This window comes from Emys orbicularis, chromosome 4 (genome assembly GCF_028017835.1).
Source record: "Emys orbicularis isolate rEmyOrb1 chromosome 4, rEmyOrb1.hap1, whole genome shotgun sequence".
NCBI lineage: Eukaryota > Metazoa > Chordata > Testudines > Emydidae > Emys > Emys orbicularis.
This window is the reverse complement of record NC_088686.1, coordinates 40,385,316-40,404,838: the sequence shown is the minus strand read 5'-3', so window position 1 is coordinate 40,404,838 and position 19,523 is coordinate 40,385,316. Positions and strand designations below refer to the sequence as shown.

Genomic DNA, 19,523 nt, shown 5'->3' with positions numbered 1-19,523 from the left:
TCTAGAGCCGGTGTTCAGGCCCATCTCTACTATTGAGTCTGAGACAGAAATTTGCAGCACTGCATTTCCACCCAACAACCTCCACCACCGCCACTGGGGAACCTGCTCTTATCTTCAGTCCACTCTGGCCAGGACTCAGTGTATGGTAAAGAAGGGGGGGGAAATGTCTGGCAATAATTTATTCACCCCCCTTCACTAGGACGACAGTTAACGATCTTCAACACCCAGGCGCAAATAGCCATTGGAGGGAAGGACAGAGGGCGTCCCTTCCAAGGCCAGCTCTCCGGTCTCTATTACAATGGCTTGAAAGTGCTGAATATGGCAGCAGAGAACAACCCCAATATTAAAATCAACGGAAGTGTCCGGCTGGTTGGAGAAGTCCCGTCCATCCTTGGAACAACACCCACAACCTCCATGCCACCAGAAATGTCTACCACAGTCATGGAAACCACCACAACCATGGCCACCACAACTACCCGAAAAAACCGCTCCCCACCCAGCATCCAGGTGAGCCATTTGGTCTCCTCCATTTGGTTGGATTTTTATTTATACTTCATTGTTTAGTTAACCTGTTAGTTAAGCCCCTTGGACCAAATTCTGCACTGAGTTAGAGGCCATATAACTCTGTTGACTTTCATGAGGTTGTACAGGGTAAAAACCAACACAGAATTGGGCTCCTTTCTGCTCTGGTGAACTAGCAGAAACTTCTGCATTATTACTCGGTATGTATGTAATAGTGGGTCCAAATTCTACTCTCAGACTGGTGCAACTCTATTTATATCAGCGATGCTGCACCAGTGTAGATGAGAATATGATTTGGGCCATGTTATCTCCAAGTTGATGTGTGGGGGAAAAATTACACTTAAAGGAATTTCAAAAGCCTAATCGGATGTGGGTAGATTATTGTTTATTATTATTGCCATAGGTATTGCTGCAGTCGTGAAGTTCTTAATGTGGAAAAAAGCAAATGAGTATAGCATTCAGAGCGAGCCATTCATGCTAATCTTACAGCCTTCTATTGGATAATGTGAAAGGGGCACTGTCAGATCAGTTTCCTCCAAAATTTAGGTTTTGTAAAAACAAGCTTTTCCAAACTCTGTGACCAACAGAACTCTAAATTTGAGTTTAAAAAAATCCACTGGAAACCGTTTTTTGTTCAGATTTAACTGTCCTGATGTAGTGTTTGTAACCCAAAAAATTGCAGCAGTTTTGTTCTTGTGTCAGAGCCTGAGTGTGGAATTGATTAGAAACTGATCAACAGTCTGGTTTGCTCATGGTCTACACTGAGTAAAGGGCAAAATGTAAACAACCAACACTGATGTTGAAAAGTGAATTAGCTTTTTATTAATTCTTTCAGTAACCTATGATGAGGTTAATAACACAGGTAAGGGAATTTGACATTATAATATATATGGGGCCAGACCCACAGCAGATGAAAATCAACATATTTCCATTCACTTCAGCTGTGCAACACCAATTTACACTAGCTAAGAATCTGGCCCATGATTTTAACTAGAGTGTTCCATTAGCGAAAGGGGTGGGGGAGGTGTGTTATTGTCCAAATAGATAATATCCTACATTGATTACAGCTGCTTCTTTGAGACAACTTTCTTTGGGCATTAATGTTGGTGGGTTTTGGGAAATGCAGGTTTAATGAAATCCAGGGCTGTCAGAACTGGTGATATAAGATCCCCTGCTTGCTCTAACTGATTCAGAAGGTTTAATCAATGACTGGTTATTCTTTTGTCTATATTTTCATTCTCTTAATTTTTCATCTAATCGTGGTCATGTATGATGAGAAAACATGAAAATCCTCTACTTAGCTATGCTGGAGGTATTATCTTTGCAGAGGCATTTACTCCTATTCAATTGAAAGTGATTAAACCCAGGCTAAGGCTTAACACTGTACTGGCCCCCTTGGCATTCTAGAAATCCAGGCAGGAGTGGGTTGGTGGATTAATTGAGTTATTAGCCTCAAACACTGGTGCATGAAATATAAAGTCTCAACTACATGAGGGGAAATTATCTGAAGTCTAGTTGATGTTTGTTGTAAATTGTGAAGGAATTAGGACTCTCTCTTCTCTGTGTCTAGCTCTAATTTTAAAGGAAGGCTTTGTATGATTTCATGTCCAGGAGAGTAACATCTGTGAGCCAAATTCTGTTCTCTGTTACTGTGCTCCAGTGGAGATCTGCCATAATTTGTGGACCTCAGTGGAATTATACAGATTTACATCAGCGTAACAGAGAGCAGAATTGGACTTTATGTGAGCTAAGCAAAGCTGGAAATGATCCTACCCCACTTGAAGGAGAAATATCCCAGAAAGCTGCCTGCCTAATCTACACCGCAGTTCACTAGGCCAGTCGAGACCACTGTGTGCTGAAAAGGCATCAAGGAGATTTAATAAAGTGTAGAAGTGCCTCTAAAAAGATGGTTAGAGCAGTGATTTCCTGGATACACACGTACCACAACAAATGGCCTCATCTCTGCTGATATTAAAGCAATAACTCTTGACACTTCACTCAACCCACTGAAAGGAAGATAAAAGTCAATATGTACTTCCATTACATTCAGGAGCAGGCCAGTTTATTGCTATCATGTCACAAGATGGCTTTCCTTTTCCCCACTTTGGGCAGAGTTGTTTGGTTCTGTCAGCTTAAGTTGTGTTGTTTGTATGGTGAAGGTGGGGGGAAATTGTCCTCTTCTACTTGGGCTGCATCTCCAGCTGTAGTTTTCAGCAGCTCCAGCTGTGGTTTTCAGATGCCTTGTGGTAATTATGACTCACAATAGTCATCATTAGTGCTGTGAAATTTGGCAGCACCACTAACAACCATAAAGATAAGAGATGGAAAAGATCTAATAAAGCAAATTCATTCTTCAGCTAGGGTAAGATAGAGCCACCTGAGAGAACACATTAGCACTCAGTTACTACATTGACGAGCCCAGCATTAAAAACTAAGATAGCTACAAAGTTGCTACACTTGCTATTAGGTATGGGGCTTCTGTCCTGATTGTAGTATTCATTTTCCTATTTAAGTAATTGAAAAACCTTCATTTCACAATGTATATGAAGCTGCTGCAGAATTTCCAGTCTAACATATCAGAGCACTGCTAAATCCAGGGAACCTGTGGCAGTATTTAAGTCCAACTTGCCATGCAGTATATAGGGGCTTGACAGTTGCTAAAATATCCTCTACTCCTAATGCCACACCTAGATGCTCCCTTTGCTCAATTACTTAGAGTACCACTACAAGTGTTTTCGTGTGCGGTTCATCTAAAGGGCCTAGGAAATCTGGAAAGATCTTTAAATCTACAGAGAGAGAGAGAGAGAGAGACCCACAGTCACACTTCTCAATCTGTAAAGGGCCAGGCATGGGATACAATGTGGGATCACTAGCCAACACGAGGGACATGGGAAAATCATGTTATTGGAAGCATCATGTGTGAAAGATTTCTTTAGCATCAGTGATGTCTATAACTTCACCTTTATGATTAAGCATTTCTGATGCCAATAATTTATGTCAGTGGACGTGAGATGAGTGTGGGATAGAGGACAGTGCATTGGCGAGTCTATACTTAATGCTACTAAGAAATGGCAATAACCCTTGTCTGTTACAATGGAGCCTTGAAGGAAGATGCATTTAGTCTCCCAGAATTGTGCTTTCCTGCTAATTGAAAACCAAAGCTGGGGAAAGGAGTTTTGTTTCTTTATTTGTTTCAAAGCAGTTAATACAGTATTTTTGCATCCAGATAACGAAGCTGTCTGGCAACCCTGAGTACAAATGCTGTTTTGACCTTTTCACATACAGGCTTTGCACTGCATTCAAGCACAGGTCTGTTCAGAAGTGACGTGTGTTGTATTAAATTACACTTGCAGACTGCAGGGCCCTGACACACCAGGCCCTCCTATATTAATAATATCCTCTCTGGGAGCTCCGCTTCCCCACGCTACCACAAAGGGCAGAGAGGCAAGCAGCTGTCTCTTGCTTAAGGTGAGTTGCTTGGAGTGCAGGCTATTTTTATGAGTGTCATGACATTGTCTCATGTCAGGAGGCACATTATTTCTAGCAGGTATGTTCTTAATTAGAAGTCTTGTTTCTATTGTTTAAGTCTTTGAACCCCACCGACCTCCCTACCTAATTTAGGAAAGGGCTGGAGTTTATGTGAAAGAACTCTGTGGTTTGTAGATTTGAGAGATTTCTATTCTGTCTGAAAATGTGCTTAGCTAGAGGTGGCCTTCATTTTCCTGGCTTTTGCTGCCAATCTGGCTAGTATAAACTGATATTTACCAGCTTGGGGCTTATTGAGTGAGTTGCCACTTCAAACAGCATTGGAGAAGACCTTCACTATGCGACCTTGGTCTGGGTGTTCCATCCAGGACAGGTCTAGAATCACTACTGAGACTAGCCCTAAAGTCCTTACTCAAGCAAAAGTCCTTTTGAAGTCAAGTACTGGGTAAGGATCTCAGGATTGGACCCCATAGAACACTTACCCAGGGCCAATAACACAGTGTGTTTAATGACCATTTAGATCTAAGTATAAGGAGAAAAATGGTATCACCTGGATTGGTCTGTCTCAACCCTACCTCAGGTGTAGTTCCATGGATACAGAGAGTAAGAAGAAACTATGTATGTGAGTAAAGGTTACATCATTCGTAATAGGGAGGAAGTATTGCCTCGTTATTAAGGCATAGTACAAGGAATCAAGAAGTCTGTGCTCTGCTGCAGACATACCGTGTGACTGGTGCAAGTCTCTGTGTCTCGGTTTCCCTATTTGTAAAAAGAGGATAATGAGACTCTCCTGCCTCACAGGAGTAGCTGGGAGGGTAAATTAATTAATTGTTTGTGCGAGCTCTCAGGAATGGTGCTGAGTGCCAGAGAATGCCAACAAATAACATAAAATACTGGAAGGTGCTTGTAGAAAGTTCTATATAAACAATGCAAAGCAGGGGGTGGAAGACTGTCCATTATTCACGTCAAGAGTCCATCTGCATTGGCTCAGCAAAGGGCCTCTCGGCTCACAGTCTTTTACTCTAACCACTAGTCTACACGGCCTCTTAGGAACATTTTCTTTAGGTTCAGTGCTCCTTTAATCTTGATTAACGTCCTTCCATAATGTGTGGCTCTGGGGCTGAATCTTGCCTCATACAGCTCGCAAAGGAGAAAAGCACAGAAGATTTGTCAGTCTAATTAGACTTTAACTGTCAGCCAAGAAAAATACATTTGTCTCCTTCTTGCTTTAGCACAGGTACTACTTTCTTTTGCCCTCTTAGATAATAATTTTGGGGGAAGAAAATTGGCCTCTAATTTCCTCTTCGCTTGTTATGAGTCTCCAGTGATATTTTCATTCTGAGACTCCACAGTTCTAATGAATAAAGAGCTTGGTGGGTCTTCACTTTAAAGACTGACTTCACTGGCCTATTTGTACTGCAGAAAATTAGGCAGCTTGTTTTTCCCCCTGCTTTCCTTCTCTTTCCTCAACTTTTTTTTTTCAATGCAAAGAGACTAAAGCTTCCAAAACGTGTCCTTTTTCAGTGATGGAACCTTCCCTTTCTCTCCTATGCCCTCCTAGAGTAAGGGGATAGAGTTATTGCATGGCTGCGAAGCAGCCCACCAAACCTTGTTTACTCACTCTAGCTCAGAGGTGGGCAAACTACAGCCCCTGAGCTCCTGGCCCGGGAGGCTTGCCCCCGACCCCTCCCCTGCTGTTCCCCCTCCCCCGCAGCCTCAGCTTGCTCGCTCCGCCGCCGGCGCAATGCTCTGGGTGACGGGGCTGTGAGCTCCTGGGGCAGCGCAGCTGCAGAGCCCAGCCTGACCCAGTGCTCCGTGCTGCGCGGTACGTGGCTGGCTCCAGCCGGGCAGTGCGACTGTAGCGCCACCAGCAACTGGTGCTCCAGGCAGCGTGGTAAGGGGGCAGGGAGCGGGGGGGTTGGATGGAGGGCAGGGGAGTTTGGGGTGGTGGTCGGGGCGGGGGTGTGGATAGGGGTTGGGGTGGTCAGAGGGCAGGGAACGGGTTGAATGGGGGCAGGGGTCCTGGGGGGCAGTCAGGAAGGAGAGGGAGGATTGGATGGGGGGGCGGGGGGCAGTCAGGGGCAGGGGTTCCGGGGGCGATCAGGGGACAGGGAGAAGGGGTGGTTGGATGGTACAGAGGTCCCGGGAGGGTCTTCAGGAATGAGAGGAGGGGTTGGAAGGGGCGGTGGGGGCAGGCAGGGGTAGGGCCTATCGGGGACAGGAAGGGTGGATGGGGCAGGGGTCCCGGGGGGGGCTGTCAGGGAACAGGGGGGGTTGGATGGGACAGGAGTCTGCGGGGGCCGTTGGGGCGAGAAGCAGGGGGGGGTCAGATAAGGGGCGGGGCTGGGCCATGCCTGGCTGTTTGGGGAGACACAGGCTCCCCTAACTGGCCCTCCATACAATTTCCAAAATCCGATGTGGCCCTCGGGCCAAAAAGTTTGCCCGCCCCTGCTCTAGCTGATAACTGCTCCAAGTAGGCCTGATGCTGTGGGGTTTTGGACAGAAAAGGAAGGCAGCAGTTTGGAGCAGATGATCCAGGAAGTTTCCATGCAAACCACTTTTCTGTATGGATTGACAAGCGATTAATAATACCAAAGGATAGTCAAATACCTTGTACAGGAATAGCTTCATCCACCACTGACTGGCACCAACTCTGGGATGGAATGTGTCAGCTGCTAACAGTGAACAGCAATGCTACGCAATAATGCTTAAGACAGAAAATGAATAAAAACACTTCCCAGTTTAGACTGAGTAGTGAATTGAGAGAGGTAGAATATAATTTTCCATGTTATGTCCAGAACATTCAGATTAACATTCCTAAAGTGCCATCAGATTATTTTTTTTAAGAAGTCAGTATCTAATTCTGACATCTGCTCTAAAAGATGGTACTTTCAGGAGTGCAGTACTTATTATGGCATGGTGACGTATGGGGTGAATACTCAAACAAATTGCTGCTTATTGAACCATTACTATTTTCTGGGTTAAACTTGGAGGTCCACCATCCAAGTACTGACCAGACCTGATCCTAGAGAAACTGAATCCAGGCTCTGTTTGTATGAGGAGCCATAGCACTAACACTGAAATGGGTTGCATATGGCAACCAGCTCCAGCTATCTGTCTTCCTACCTACCTTCCTATCTAAAGTTTGTCACTGAGCACCTACTAGAATGATCAATGTCTGCTATGAGTGGAGTCCATGGAGTATCGTGATTCCAGTGGAATTACTGAGTGAATGGTCAGAGCATAGCATGGATCCCACACATTGCTGTGGAATGTTTCTCAGTAAATAGCTCACACTTAGTCTTTGGGTAGCGTGCATTCAGGTGGCAGCACTGAAAGGTGCAAGTGCTGACTCCCTTCACTCACTTAGCATCTGTGAGTTTTGTTGGAATCTATATTTTCTTGAGAACTTCGTCGATCAAATATTGAGTCAAGGGCCTGAGCACTTCCAGCTACAGGGCCAGACACGAACGTCTCTAACTCTCATAAAGTGGCAGATCTGAGCAATCATTGGGACTGGCAATAGCGCTTGAGCTTTACTTTGGCCACTAAATTCTGTTCTCAGTGACACCCCTGGAATGTGTAATTGAGGGCACAATTTGGCGTGGTGTATGAAGACATGAACTATCTACATTTTTCATTTTTTAAAATGTTTTTTCACTGGGAATTTTTCGTTTTTGGGCCACAATTTCTTTTAAAGAAATCAACATTTTCAGTGGAAACCTCTCCCCGCCACCTCCTCCATTTTCTGACCAGTTCTAATAAACAGATACTTTGGGTAGATGCAATAGATCTGCTGTCAAAAGATAAATCTGTAAATACCGTAGATATGCAGGGTCAAATTACCCAAGAAACATCCTAAATTACAGTCAGTGTGCACCCTTATGTGGGCATGAATTCCTATATTTGTGCACTGAAAGGCATCTGGTATTTGCACTTGCAGACAGGAGTGCTTGTAAACCATGTGGGTGCAACTTGGGAGACTACTTTCAAAAATTGGCTTGTATGTAAATAGATATTATAGCTAGACATTGTAAACAGGCACAGATTTCATTACTGGCCATACTAAATGAATAGAAATAAAGTTTTGTTTTTCCAAGACAGTTGTACAATGACAGGATACCACAAAAGACAATGCGGAGTAAATGTCTGCTTAGAAATAAATAAAGCAGAATTGATGATTACAGCTCAGATATAGTCAGAGGATTGGCTCACATTTTTCTTAAAGCACGTATGCTCTCTTTGGTATTTATACATCACAGGGAAATGGCTGGGAGCTGCAGACGTATAGGGCGGATATTTCCATTTTGTTTTGTTACAAGACTGGCTGAGAGGTGGGAATGTGTCTCTTACTATTCCTGGCTCACGTTGGGATGATGGCATGGAAATTAGAAACACATCCAAGCTGTTATGACAGCCCCACTTTCTGAAACCATTTAATTAATGCCTTGGGGTTTCTTTAGAGAAATGGTGCGGTTAGTTAACACAAACATAAAGGTTTCCCCCAGTTTCTTTTTCATCTGTGAGATGAGATGTCACTGAGTTGTGAGCCACAGCTGCCACAGTAAGGTCTTGTTGCCGCTAGTGATCAGTGAAAGTGGCTTGATGAGACCTGACTGGCACACAGACCTGTTTACAGCCAACCCTTTCTCTTGCCATTAGCATATTCTACAAGTAGGTGGGATGCTATACATGGGGATCATGAATGATTTGTATCCCCCTCCTCACAAAATATGTATTTATTTTGACACCATTTCCATGGAAAAGTAGAGCCCAAAGGGTCAGGCCACAGATTCCAACCATCCACGTATTGTGCAGGATGTGAATGTTTCCCTTCAGTGTTCAGATCACTTTTTTGGAGCAAGTGAAATGCATCTTCTCTCAGTCTGGTCTGGCAGGTAATTGGCAAAGGGCGATCTTCCATCTGTGTCAGTGCTGCCTGCAGTGCCCAACACTGGTGCTAAAGGGTGCTGCGTGGCAAGTGTTGCTGTCTTTCAGATGTGAATAGAATTGCCTGAAGAAGTTGCTTTGGAGAGGGACAGAGTGCTTTGTGGGCAAAGCAAGGGCCACCTCCAGACATGCTGGCAGCATAGGTGAAATCATGAAGTGGAGGATAGAATAAGGCAAAGATGGGAGCACTCGTATTATTGAGTAGAGTGCAGGGAACAAGAGGGGGGAATGAGTGGTGAGATGCAGTAAAGGATGAGACCACAAAGAGGCTTTGTTTCTGCAAATGGGGGACTGAATTTCATGTGGGAAGAGAGAAAGAGTGAATAGAAAGCCTGAGAGATGAGGGGTGACATGGCCGTGCATGGTAGGAGGAAGGGGCTTTTAGCAGCTGTGTTTTGGAGAGACTGCAGGTGGGGGAACTTCCTTACCTGCACTGTTTTGCAACCCTTCTACTCCAGCCCAGCCCCCTGCTTTGGAAGAGGTGTAGCTGAGGGACCAGAACACTCAGATCTGGGCAAAAGCTCCTGCCACCATGCTCCATTTTCATTGATGAGAAGAGAAACGCTTTTATCCAAACTGGCCCAGACTCATCAAAATACATGACCTGATTTCAGTGGGGAGGGCTGAGGCTCCACAGCTCCTTCTGCTTCAGCTATGACTGAATCAGACTAGCCTGTGCTGACAGACACCTCCCCTAGGCTCATCCACGCCCCTGTAGGATCCCCAGACAGCTCAGTTCCAGTACAACCAGCAAACCTTGTTACAGAGGGGATGACATCCGTGAGGCTTCTGGCAATCAGTCCTAGCAGGGAGGGAAAAAAACATGGTGCTATCTGTCTCTCCCGTCCCACATACGTGAGACCTCCTACCCCTAAGGCAGATTGAGAACATATATAAATAAATACAAACTGGGTAAGATTTAACTTGTCATAATATTTATCCCCTTTTCTGAAAGGTGACCTCCTAGGAGAGCAGAAGGACAGGAATGATTTTAATCTGCAGTAACAATGGGGAACCAGTCCTGATCGGCTCCTGCAGTATAGATATATAAAATGACAGATTATTCTGTTGCTGTCTCCCCCCTCCCGCCCAAACATGTGCATACACACACCATAATGCACAGGAAAATTCTGATTGGTCTTTATCTCCCAGCTGCTGCCCTAATGATTAATGCTGCTATCACTGGGCGACTGTCGAATGAGGGGAGACAGGGAGGGAGGAAGGAGCAGGAAATATATATTTCTGAGACTCTTTATTGTTATCAGCATTATTATTATTATTCCTTTAATATATTTTTCCTCCTGTTGGAAGCGTTTAATCTATTGGATGAGCAGGGGGTGTTGACAGGTGAGAGTGGATTTGATGGCAAGAAGATTGATGGGACAGTCAAGGGCAAAGATGGAAAGCAGCAATGTTGCAGGAGGCGAGCTGCCATGGCTCAGGTTTTTTTGAGGTTTAGCGAGAGAAGCTTTGTGGTCTACTGGACTGAATATGGGTTTCTGAGCCAAGAACTGCTGAATTTTAATCCCAGCTCATTCTCTGTAGGACCATGGGCAAGTCACTGCCCCGCTTTGTATCTCGGTATCCCTGTCTGTAAAACAGGGATAGTGTCGCTGACCTGACTCACAGCAAGGTTGTAGGTGTTATTTTGTACAGTGCTTTGAAAATACCACTGCATTTTCAGCTGAACACTGCATTCTCCTTCACTTCCCGCCCTAAATTCTTGTAAATTCACTGTGAGCCCTCCATCTACTGCTGTCTGTAGTGTCTGGCTTTGATCCCACAAGCCTTGTGCTATGCTCAACAGAGAGCTTAACATGTGTGTCTTGGCAAATGTGAATGGAGGCTATATGTGGATACAAGTCAGAGAAGCATTAGGCATCTCCTCTGCTTTGAGTGGGAGTGAGTCTCAAACCCCTTGGGTTTCTATTCCTGTACTTTCAAGAGATCGGGCTTAAAGATGGGTGGGATATGGCCAGAGAATGGGCATGTGTGAGACGACTTAAATTTACATGTGATTCTCACCATGTTTATGGGGCGCTTAGCCGCCTGCCTTCCCCTTAGACTTCACAGATGACTTGTAACCCTTCTGCCAGGTGGTTTCGGCAGCAACAAGGGTCAGGTTCAATATCTAGGGGTTTCTCTTAACAATACGAAAGAGAACCGGCTCAAGCGCCCACCCAGAAATCTGGAAGAACTAAACACCACCCCAGGCACCTCGAAGGGGATGTCTATATTACAATGTAAGCCCAGAGTTAGTGGGACTTGAGTCAGCTGACCTGTGTTAGGGTACCCTGGCTTGAGCACCTACATTGTGTTTTAACCCGGGGTTAAGATTTTTTTAACCTGTGCTCAAACCTAGGGTTCTGGTGTCTACACTGCAGTGTGCAGACCCGAGTCAAAGTAACCATATCCTAGAGTCCCTAGCCTCCTTCCCCCCTGCCCCAGAACGTGGCTGCCCTCTCCCTATCCTTTGGTGACATATAGGAAACTTGAGTGAAGGGAATTCAGAGAGTAAGTGAACTATAGTGGCTTCTGGGCAGCTCAGATGATGTGACCTGCTCGATCCACATAAATCCTTAAGGATGCCCACTTTTAACAGAAATTAAAAAAATGTCTGCCATGAAAGGCAGCTGCTAAGAAATGTCCTGTGCCTTTTAACGGCATCTCCGAACGATGCCAGCCCCCAATACTGATGTAACTGCTTGTTGTGCCCTCTAAGATGAAAGGAAATGTCTTTAGCTCCAGTTGCATGCATGTTGTGAGAGGCCAATGGGGCGGGGGGAGGAGAAGAGTCTGAATAGGGATAAATAAAAGGGATCACACAGCCAGAAGCTGACTTGATTGCCTGGACTCAGGAGACATTGTAGTAACAGGAATAAGTGACTGTGTAGTGATTCCTGTTGCTTGCAAAGGAGTGGCCAAGTCTTTATCCTGAAATAAGCATTGTTATTACACATTAACTATGCAATTAAGTGTCTGATGGTTCATGTACAGGATCCAGTAGCATGACCAGTGTCTTTGGATCAGGTTTTCAGTGCCCTTTCACTCGGCTGGTGGGGCTCAGCAGGCCTTGCTGGTAGGGATTTATTTCCTGAAGCCTGTTCTTGCAATGATGGATTCCAGGCATCAAAGGCTGCCAGGAGGATTAGGAAGGTAATTCAGAGCTTTTGTCAGGGAGCAAGGGGGGGCAGGTGAAAGGAGGGCAATATCATCTCCTTCCATAAGCAACTCACAAATGAAATAGACTAGAGGATGTAAATAACAGTTTACAACATCCAGGATCATTTTAAAGGCAGAGGGAAGTAATGGCACAGACCAGCTGTCTCTTTGCCTCTGTCAAGCTTGGTCGCTTTGAATTTACTGAGCACTTTTCTCCCATTCAAACCCCATTTAAACACTGCAGTAGCTGAAGGTCATTTTTTTTTAAACTGAGTTTTCCATCTTCTCTAGTTGTAAACTGTTTTTATCCAGCTTTGCTATTCTTTTCAGATTTGAGAGAGACATCTTCTGTGGTGGCGATGAAAGATGACTATGGTTAAACAGTGTCTTATTTCATGTCTTCCAAAGGGGCATTACTGAGAAGTCAGGGGGAATGATTACAATTATACAAAGCAACAGTGAGGCTGCACCTGCAAAACTGAACTTACTGCATCTGTCGGTTGCACCCCACACTGTAGCATCTCCAAGCTCTCCAGCTTGGGAACCCTTGTCTCTGTTAGGGTGGGCAAATTCAGACAGAAGTCCATGGAAGAGACAGGGAACTGTTAACGCACAACACTTTCATATTCTGCCTGGAAACCAGACACAGACTTATTCGTGAAAGGCTGAGTTGTAAGACCTGAGAACCCGCTGGCCCAGCAAACCTTTGCTCTCATCAGTAGATTTTACTTGCTGACTAATCCCATTGACTTTGATAAAGTTCAGATATGGATCCAGATCTAAACTCCTATTGCGTTCAACATGTTGATTCCCATGTCTTGGCCTCAATCCATCCCCTAACTTCAGACCCATTTCAGGGTAGGGGTAATGTTCATTATGATTGAACATGAGCAAGATTAAAGGAAAGGGCTAGATGCATATATAGCTGGTTGAAAAATGGAGGAAAATTGTGCAAAACCATTCAAGCTTGTTTCCATTTTGCAGCGTTCAAAGTGGACCCATCTCCTGTTTTGTGAATTTTTCACTGATATTTTTACCAAAATTTTTATGAAATCATTTCTGAATTTTTCACTGACCGAAAACTCAGGTTTCAATGCGAAAACATAGTTTTTGATAACCAAAAAAAATGTTGGTATGGATTATAATTCCAATTCTGATACTATAATTGAAAATTACATGAAAATGGAATATTTTAATAACCTTGACTTTTTTGTTGTTGCAATTTTTAAAAGACCATAATTGGATCAAAAAACTTGGTCAGCAAAATTTTGACCATTTTGACCACGTTCTAAAAAAACGTTGATTAAGAAAAGATGAAGTACTATTTGAAAAGGGTCAGTCCTCTTGAAAACTCAAATAATGGGCTGTAGCAACAATAAAAATAATTGGAAAGGAGATCATGGTTGTGTGAGTGATGAGCAATAAGATCACTGTTCACAAATCCTATATTTAGAGAGATTCTGAACAAAATGAATGTAGACTCTGCCTCCTTACCTACCAACACATACACTTGCTGTGCAGTGAAACTGTGTTTTACTGATTGCCATTTGCAATGATCGTTCATCTCTCTAGTTCAAATCTCTCTAGTTCAAATCTCTCTAGATGCCATTTCCTCCATGTGCTGATGTATTTGCCTTGCTTACATTGAGCAGTAGGGCTTTGGCTTGTGAGGATCAGACAAGTGTCGGAGAATTCCTTTGCTGTCTTTGAAGGAGGGAAACAATTATCATTTTGAGTGGCACTAAGCTGCTGGTAGAGAATGTTACAGCTTGTGGGAGTACCAATTAGAGCCAATTAGACCTTGATTGACCTGCCTTCACCAAACAGCCTAGCAGAGCTGAATCGCTCAGTGCAAGATGCAAAGTCTGTTTTCCATCTTGTGTCTGACTTGGGGAAGCTCACAGTTCTGTTGATTCTTTCAACAGAATACCCAGAAGGGGCGGGAGGCTGCCCAAACTGATCCATTTAACAGAATCCCAGTGGGCAGTGCTGTGACTTCCACCAGTAACATGGGAAATGGGGCTGCCCTATTTTTATGTCCACTAATTGGATGGAGTTTTAGTGTCCTCATCTCGTTGAACAGAAGCCACAAATCCACCACCTATGTAAAGAAACTGATGTCTCCATGGACCCTAAATTATGATGGTTTTGGTCATTGTCTATGCTGTAGCTGGTCTTGGATAATGGAGGACTTCAGTCTCTGAGAGGTCACTCTGGCACATTTCAGAGGACTACATATGCATAATAATAGTAATCATTAATAGTGGATGTTAATTACTTTCACCCCCAAAGTTTCCAAATCTATTTACAAACATAAAAACTATGCACAAGGATCATTTTGTTCATCACTGAAATGAAGTCACCTTCAGGGCAGAACATGGTAGCTGTTGAACATTGTCCAGCAGTACCACCAGTGGTTTAGGTTAGGAAGTGAAGAAATTTACTATACTGAGTTGAAGCACAAGAAAAAGTTGGGAGCGGGAGAATGTAATTAACCAAATTGGAACTTCACCAGGACACCAAGACTAATCTCTTCCCTCGTAAGGCAAAAAGTATTGTGGACTCTTTAATGATTACAATAGGCAGGGCCTCAGGTTTCTGTCCCTTTTCAAACATGACCCCTTCTGAAGCACAGCAGCAGTAAGTCCAGACAGGTGCCCTAATCTATATTTCATTATCATATTCTGCAGAAGTGCGCTTTACTAACCATTAACAGTTTTTGTCTGTGGTGATAGTGTTACACCGTGTAGTTTGTTTCCCGGACATTGGGAAACTAACTAAGCTCTCAGTAGGAGACAGCACCTGCTTCCATAAGACGTCCTTTTCCCAGGTATGGTCACCTATTAGTTTATTTCCAGTACTGCTGCTCCCTCTGTGACAGCTCCTCTGCTTTGAAGTCCTATTTGAACTGGCAAAGGGTTTTCATTAGCCATTGAATCCTTTCATTAAAACATTTCTAGGCTCTGACTCCTCAGCGACAAAGCCTGGGGTTTGACCCTTGTACCAGTATCCCGTGGGAGAGATTTGTTCACCATTCTTCCCTTACCAGGCTGAAAACCCACTAATCCGAAGTGGAGACATTTTTAATAAAGTGGGGCCTAATTATCTCACTGGCCAGGAGCACAGAGTTAATTGTTAAACTACACCTAGAGCCCCACACCTCTGTGCTCCTCAGACTGATGTTCAACCCCTCAGTGCGATGTTCCAAGCTGCTGGACAAGATGAGCTCAGATGTGCTTTTCAGTTTTTACTGTGTTGTCTTTATCTACAGACCTCAAAAACAAATCAAAGAAAAACCATTCACGTCAAGCGCTGGATTCTTTTTTCTTTTAAATTAAAAAAGGCTCTCTGCGATGCGGTGTACTTGTGAATGACCTCTGCTGTGCCATCTGAAGCTGCTCTGCCATTAATGTTTATGACTTGCCGTCAGTGGCAACTGTCTCCCCACAAGAATTCACGTGAACATTGTTAGACCGCCAGATCGCTGCATCACCCTTCTTCTGTCTCAGCTTTCATAATTTTTCCTTTATAACCATTACCTCTCCTATCATTCTCTCTCCATCCTACTGTCCCTCTCCTTCTCCTCTGTTATCCTCCCCTTCATGTCTCCTGCCTGCTCTCTTCCATGCCTTCCCCCTTTGTCTATTGTAGTCTCAGTCTGATATAAAACGTTGTCCACAGATATAAGATACTGAAACAGATCTGCCTCTTAGACCCTAATAAACTGTCTGTTGGCCTTGTGATCCTAGCCAGCTAGCAGCAAGTCCCTTCTCTGTCAGTGTTTGTCATTTCTATTTCCAGCTGACCTGCAGAATGCAGAAGGGAGGAAGGTGCGGCTTGTGTATAGAAAGATGATGAACTTCCATAGCAGAACTATTACTGAGCTCATGGACAGGTTTAGCAGAGAGTACCGCAGGTGTCAGAGCATCTGGGATGTTTCAGAGGAAGGGGTAACCCCCACAAATCACCTAATGATGCCTTTTATGTATGTGTGCTGGATTTCTTCCTGACCCCATAGCTGGCAGTCAGTTTAAGGGGCATGAAGATTGATAGTCTTTTTAATATTAATGTAGCTCAGGTCGCTGCAGGTGCTGTTCGTGCAAATAGTGAATCCTTCTGGAAAGTTTATTATTCTGTTGGCCTCAGTAATATCCTGTGGCCGTAGATTCCACAAGTTATAAAATATTGATATTTACTTGCTTAACATATGTTGCCTGATTTTTTAATTTTGATTGCCCACTTACTCTTGTATTACTGGGTGAGATAAACAGCTGTGTCTATACATGCATTATTTTAGATTAACTCCTCTCTTACTCTTCTTTCCAAACCAAAAAGTCCTAGGATCTGATTCTCTTTTCACTCACACTAGCGAAAACCAGAAGTAACTCCATACCAGAGCAAAAACAGTGTGAGTGAGAAGAGAATCAAGCCCTTATTGTGTTTACTCTTCAAAATGTCTCTCTGGACCTTTTTTATTTTTTCTGTTATGACCTTTATGAGATGAAGTGACCAGAATGAACTCAGTGTTTGCAGTTGGACTGCACCACTGATTTGTACAATTGTGATGACAATTTCTGTATTATTTTCTATTCCTGTCTCAATACAGCCTAAGATCTCATTTGCTTTGCTTTTACCACTAACGTGATCGGTCAGTGCCCTTTGATCTTTAAACACAAATCACCCCGCTGTGCATTTCTTTGGTTCCTACTGAAAGTGGATTAGGATGGTGAGATGGGATTGCACTGTGGACAGGCATCTGCTAGGATAATTCCTAAGTAGGATTTCTGTCCTTTTCCCCATTTTCTTTCAGTGTTTTTTCTTCCATTTTCCACCTTCCTCTTGGAGACGACGAGGGTGTGGATGATATTGAAACCATAAAAAGACAAACCTGAAAATGAGTCTTACAATTAAAGTCACATTTCAGAGTATTTTCTAGCTAGTTGATAAACTAACCTCTTTATAATTAACTTTATCTTCTCGATACACATTTGCTGATTCTGTCTCCTCTTCTATGGCACCACAAGAGGTGTAAATCTGGAATAAATCCACGGAAAGAGTAAGATCTGCCAGTCACTGTTCATACCTTCCATCTGATCATAGCAGTGGTGAGGAGGATTACAGGGACCAGCACCCCAAAGGGGATGATGTTTGCCTGAAGAGCATGTGTAGCTATACTGGCCAGGAGATACACTGATTCAGGGCTGACCATCCTAAAACCTCCCTTCTGTGATGCTCACTTTGGATTTTCCTGGACATCCTGTCTTCTCCACAGTTGACTTTATAAAGATCCAACTCTTTGGTATAGGGACTAATTTTAGCTTTATTGCTTTTAAAGTGCTGAGCAATTTCTTGGCACTAAATGAGTAATATCAACCACCAGCCTTTTTCAGGCAGTATAGGGCATTGGACTGGACTTCAGTTAGTCTTGAGACCTAGCTCTGCTATTGGCCTGCTAGTATGACATTGACCAAGGCACTTCACGTCCCCATGCCTCGGTTTACCCATCTGTAAAAGGGGGATAATGATGCTTCCTTCTTTTGTGAAGTGCTTTGAACAATATGGGTGAAAAGTGCTGTGTAAGTGTTAGGTATGATTATTATTATTTCTGATAGAGTCTTAGCCATAATCTAAAGGTCTCCCACAGCTGAGAACCCCCCAAGAGAGAACAATGGCAGTAATACCAGGTGCCCTCCTTTGGGATGAATGTCTTCTGGGGTGCAGGAAGCCAAGCCGGTAAAGACCTCTGCACCATCTGGAAGTGGATCTAGCCCTTGACCTTGTGATGAGATAAGTTGTGTTAGTTTCTGTGCATTCCTATTACTATGTTGCAGTCCAAACTATGCATGCACACCTTGCTGCATTAACTCACAGATGTGATCATGTGGTAACATAGAAGTTGCAATCTCCCAGCCTCATAATACAGAAAGATAAATGAGAACAGACATGCAGCTTGGCAGTTGTTGCTGCAGACAGTGAAGTTAGCTATAGCACATGACATGCGGTACATGTTGTGGTCTATTCTGAGCTGTGTAAAAATAATTTGGTTCCCTTCTTCCAGGAACTGTTTTCTAGACTCTCTTTTAACAATATGCACCTCCAGAACCTTACGCAAACCTAACACAAACCTGTTTTAGCATTTCCCAGGCAGACATATGCAGATAGAGGTGAACAAGGGATACCACAATTGTTTGGTAACAGCTGGGTGCATCTCCTGCACATGAGTATTGCCCAAAGGAGAATTATTCCAGTGCAGGAAACTCAGATGATTATTCTCCATGGCTAGAGGCACAGAAAGAGCAGCTGTCCATTATGACAATGACCAGTCCCAGCATTTGGGCTCTTCAGTGAGATACGGTTCATTGGTTAGTTGCTGTAAAGCCTCCCTTCTCTGTGTCCCAGACTGGGGTGGTGACGAGAAGGACATCTGGACTCACTTTTTCTGGGGCACTGGAGTTTTGTTTAAAGGAGTAGTGTTTATACAGCAGAGAGTCAAGTGCTGCAGCCTAAACTGGAGTCCAGAGGTTAGAGCAGCGAACTGGGAGTCTGAAATGGAGCCATTGTGTGACCTCAGGCAAGTCCCATAACCTCTCTATACTTTAGTTTGCCCATCTGTAAAATTAGTATAATAATGCTTCCATATCTAATAGGGGTCTTTTCAGGTTTTATTGCTAAGTGCTTTGAGGTCCTCAATTAAAATGCTATTTAAGTGCAAAGTAGTAGTAGTAGTATGATGAAGACAGTGTCAAACTAATCCTCAGTGGTCATTTGTTCATAGAACACATTTTTGTACAATTTGGCTACCTCTGCTGTAGAGGTTTAGAACGGAAATTGCAGATGGTACTACAGATCAGGAATGAGGTGCATCAGGAGAGCAGGCGCCCCAGGTCAGAATTTGAAGTAGCTCAGAGTTGTGTGTAGGCCCAGACCTGGAGTTGTAGGGAGTCATGGAAGTCAGTAAGGAAGTGCATTTGCAAGACAGTATTGCTTCACAGTCAGGTTAAAATCATATTTTAACTACCTTAACTATGTTGCAAGTAGCTCTTTCAATTTTAAAATAAAAAAAATATATCCAGTTTGCTTTTCACTATGAATGCTGCAGGTTTACTTTTTGCATTTCACTCATATTTGCAATGAAAACAAACTCATCACTAATTGTTTCTAGTCAATTTCACTTGCCCCTTCTTATGCAGTATCACAATGCGCTTGTATTTGGGTTCTTCACAATACAGGTGATGGATTTTTTGAAATTAATGTCTTCATTGCTTTTGCTAATGCTTGGGAACATTTCCCTTGCTTTTAGGTTCTATAAAATCTTCATTTTACAAAAGCCAAATTTTGGGCACAAAGCCAGCTGAAAATTTTCCTCTGACAACATTGTGGAGCTGAATAGATTGTGCCTATTG

General features: G+C 43.6%; 1 protein-coding gene across 19 annotated transcripts in view; it reads left to right on the top strand.

Moving 5' to 3' along the window:
- The window catches only part of NRXN3 (neurexin 3), a 1,366,589-nt gene that overhangs the window by 1,228,526 nt on the left and 118,540 nt on the right, over nt 1-19,523 (top strand). For 8 of the 19 annotated variants that reach the window (XM_065404054.1, XM_065404062.1, XM_065404060.1 and 5 more), the window contains one exon: nt 200-519. In XM_065404054.1, coding sequence (XP_065260126.1) covers nt 200-519 — 320 coding nt within the window. Of the gene's footprint in view, nt 1-199; nt 520-9,630; nt 9,634-19,523 lie in introns of all 19 variants that reach the window. The other 11 variants (XM_065404047.1, XM_065404046.1, XM_065404048.1 and 8 more) reach the window with 2 other exon arrangements.